A 3,442-nucleotide genomic window follows, 5' to 3' on the forward strand; every position below is an offset into this window, starting at 1 on the left:
AAATTCAATTTTTATTTTGATTTCCAATTTGACAATCGAAATATAAACTACAATAATATAACGGATAAGGTCATAAATTTAAAACGAACAAAAAATGATGTTAAAATATATAATTTATAAACATGAACGGATCTGACATCGATAACCGGACATTTCAGGCAACGTCTTTCGTGATATAAGAAATGTTTTAAATAATAATACAATATTATTAATAAGAAATTAAACATAATTGAAATATAATATTTGTGTGTGTGTGTGTGTGTGTGTGTGTGTGTGTGCGTGCGTGCGTGCGTGCGTGCGTGCGTGCGTGTGTGTGTGTGTATAAAACTCTCATTTTAATCCACAATATGAATCAAAAGAACACCTCGAAGCTAAACAGACACGTAATTTAAATAGAGAAGAAGGTGGTATTATGGCACTCTAGGTTTTATACAATTACTTTTGTTAATAATTAATATTTGAATTTAAAATTTAATCCATTATGTTCGTTAAAATATTATTCAATAGGTTCTAGACTAAAAGTTACAAAATATATATTACTTATGAATCTATTTATAAAAAAGTGGCAGATATAATGGCTTGAAGAGAAACACAAGTGATAATGTGGTCTTCCACAAAAACAAACTTGAAAAATTGGTTTTGCTTAAAAAACACTTATTACATTAATAAAAATTACATTAATAAAAAATATAAAGATAAAGTAATTAATAAATAACAAAATATATGCAAATGTATATACGTACGCAACTTCTTCCGCATATAGGCTGTTTGTGTGCTATCACAAAAATCACTAGAGTACATAAACATAGATCAATAATAGATTTACAATCAATTTATGGAATAATTATTGTATTTTGATTTTATTTTAAAATATTGTATAAAAATCTGGAAAAAGAAGTCGTCAGAAGCAATTAGCATGCTTAGCGAGCCATTAGTAAAATGCTATGTTATTGTTTAACTTTGCATAACTTGAAATGTACAGCCAAATAAAATGTTAAATAACGCACTTAAATATACATATATTCATGATAATACATTTAAGAAGAATAAGGAAATATGTATAATTAAATGTAAAAATATAAAAATGTTTCGTAAAATATGCTTGGAAGTAAAAATTCGTTATAATAAATGCTGACTATTGTGTAGTAAAATATTAGCGTTAGCGTCATGGTATAACGGCGGAGCTACTAAATAATTCCATAAGTAAACAATAGGAATTTGCTACTTAAATAACCTAAGCAGAGATATTAAAAGCCATTATATCTACACTGGCATAATACTACCGTATCTTCTAAATAGAAACTAAAAATTGCAAATCCTTTATATCGTATAAATATGATTAGAACATAAATTAAGCGATCGGTAGGATGATACAATAAAATAACAAAAAAATATAAACTTTCAAATTGTAAGCTTTCGTTTTTGCAAATGATCTATTTTGTGATTTCACATAACGAAACAGTTATACATAATAAAATTGGTTCGATGCATTTGTACAATAATTTACGGGAAGAGAACTGGCCATATTTAGATTTTCAAAAACAAGTCCTTTTATTTACACAAAAAATGTGCTATAACGTTTTAAATATTAGACATGAAAATTCAAAATCAACAGAGAAACACAAAATGTAGGTAGGTTTTATCAAGGTTATCGAAATCATGTTGACCAGCGTAATTTTTCAGGTACAAAGGCGATAACGTGATAAACTACAGCCAGCGCGGGGGCATTAGTGTCGTGACGGAAAAGCAAACGCGAACGTCACGTCTTCTGATCAGCAGAGCGCTGCCAGCCGATTCCGGCAATTACACCTGTGCGCCATCCACAGCCGAGTCAGCTAGCGTTCTTGTCCACGTGCTCAATGGTGGGTGAGTCGCGAATGAAATCATACATCACCGAAAATCTTCAATATTATCTGCCAAAATGTCGCAATATGTCTCCGTATATCTTTCTCACGATAATATCGACAAAATTATTGGCTTTCTACGTGGTAGTCTTTTTGGATGGTTTCGACATTCTCGACATTTTAAATAAAATTTCAAACGCATGTAAATATGTCAGCGCGGATAAAAATATGCTGTATACGTTAAAATTGCCCGAGAGAGATACATTCAAATACAAAGCGATATCTACCCTTGTCAACGTGTCGCTATAAAAAGGCTTTATATTGTTCGCTCACCGCGTGGATTTTCGGCAAATTGTATCTTTTTCGGAATCAAACGCTTTGAACATATAAATCTGCAGAAAGATCGTAAATTGTTGCCATCACAATTGCTTTTTTAATCATGAATACAATTCTATAATTTATTATAATTTAGGTTAAGTAAAAAGGAGCATACAGCCACGCTAGAGATGTCAAAAAGTTATAATTCAATAATAAACATTTTACATAGTAGACGTTTCGGTCACGATTTGACCATCCTCAGTACAAAAATAAAAATAAAATAATAACCTTAACTATTTAAATCTAATTATTAAAATCTTATTCTTAATGTTAGTAATATCTCGCTTCTTCTTATGCGTTATTCGCATTGATGTCCGCATTTATAAACCTATGAACAATTTACATAAGTACATAAAAACGGGGAAAGATAAGGTCAAGAAAGAAGAACTTTCTAACGTCGTGTACAAAATTGATTGTAAAAATTGTAACTATTCGTATGTAGGTCAAACCAAACGAAAATTAAAAACCAGATTGAAAGAACATATCAATGATATTAAAAAACCTATCGATTCTCTTTCGGTGATTTCAAATCATAGGATTGACAACGAACATGTAATGGACTGGGATAACACAAGAATATTAGATTCAGAAAGGGCATATTACAAAAGATTGATTTCCGAAATGATACATATAAAAACACAAAGAAAAGTTTTAAATAAACAAAGTGATACCGAGCGGTTTCCTGACGTGTACCTCCCTCTCCTTGAACAATAAATTCAGCCCCACTCAAAAATCCTTCCACCTCTCCTTCAATTTCGTATTCCTCCTCCTCCTTTCCTTATTTCTTATAAATAGACTAACAATAAGGCCTGTGGCATTACTATCGCGAAGTCTCAAGTGATCAAAATTGTCAAGTGTCCGGCATGCAGGAGGGTTCCGTGCGCGGGATACGTGTAAGTGTATACTTTGTCTATCACAAATTCATTTGATCTAAATAGTTAGAATACGAAAATAAAATGACGGGAAACGGTTTTTTCAAAAAATATTTGCTTCACAATAGAAACTACCACTTACGTGTCTCTCTGCGGCGGTTCGTCGTCCTTTTTGGAACTTGAGACAGCCTGATAATAGTTACAATCGGAAATGATTCCACACGATAGAAAAAAGAGGAATTCTGTACATTCTAACATTAATTCGTTCAAATTTATGTTAATTGATTGTATCAAAAAACGTTATATTGTTAAATGCGGACATCAATGCGAATAACGCATAAGAAGAAG

At 31.3% G+C, this 3,442-nt stretch overlaps 1 protein-coding gene across 1 annotated transcript in view; it reads left to right on the top strand.

The window, feature by feature from the left end:
• Positions 1-3,442, top strand: part of LOC108748540 (T-lymphocyte activation antigen CD86-like) — a 235,820-nt gene that overhangs the window by 131,198 nt on the left and 101,180 nt on the right. The window contains exon 6 of the mRNA XM_018486761.1: positions 1,684-1,862. Within this exon, the coding sequence (XP_018342263.1) occupies positions 1,684-1,862 (179 nt within the window). The remainder of the gene's footprint in view (positions 1-1,683; positions 1,863-3,442) is intronic.

Source organism: Trachymyrmex septentrionalis, unplaced genomic scaffold (genome assembly GCF_001594115.1).
Source record: "Trachymyrmex septentrionalis isolate Tsep2-gDNA-1 unplaced genomic scaffold, Tsep1.0 scaffold23, whole genome shotgun sequence".
Classification (NCBI taxonomy): domain Eukaryota; kingdom Metazoa; phylum Arthropoda; class Insecta; order Hymenoptera; family Formicidae; genus Trachymyrmex; species Trachymyrmex septentrionalis.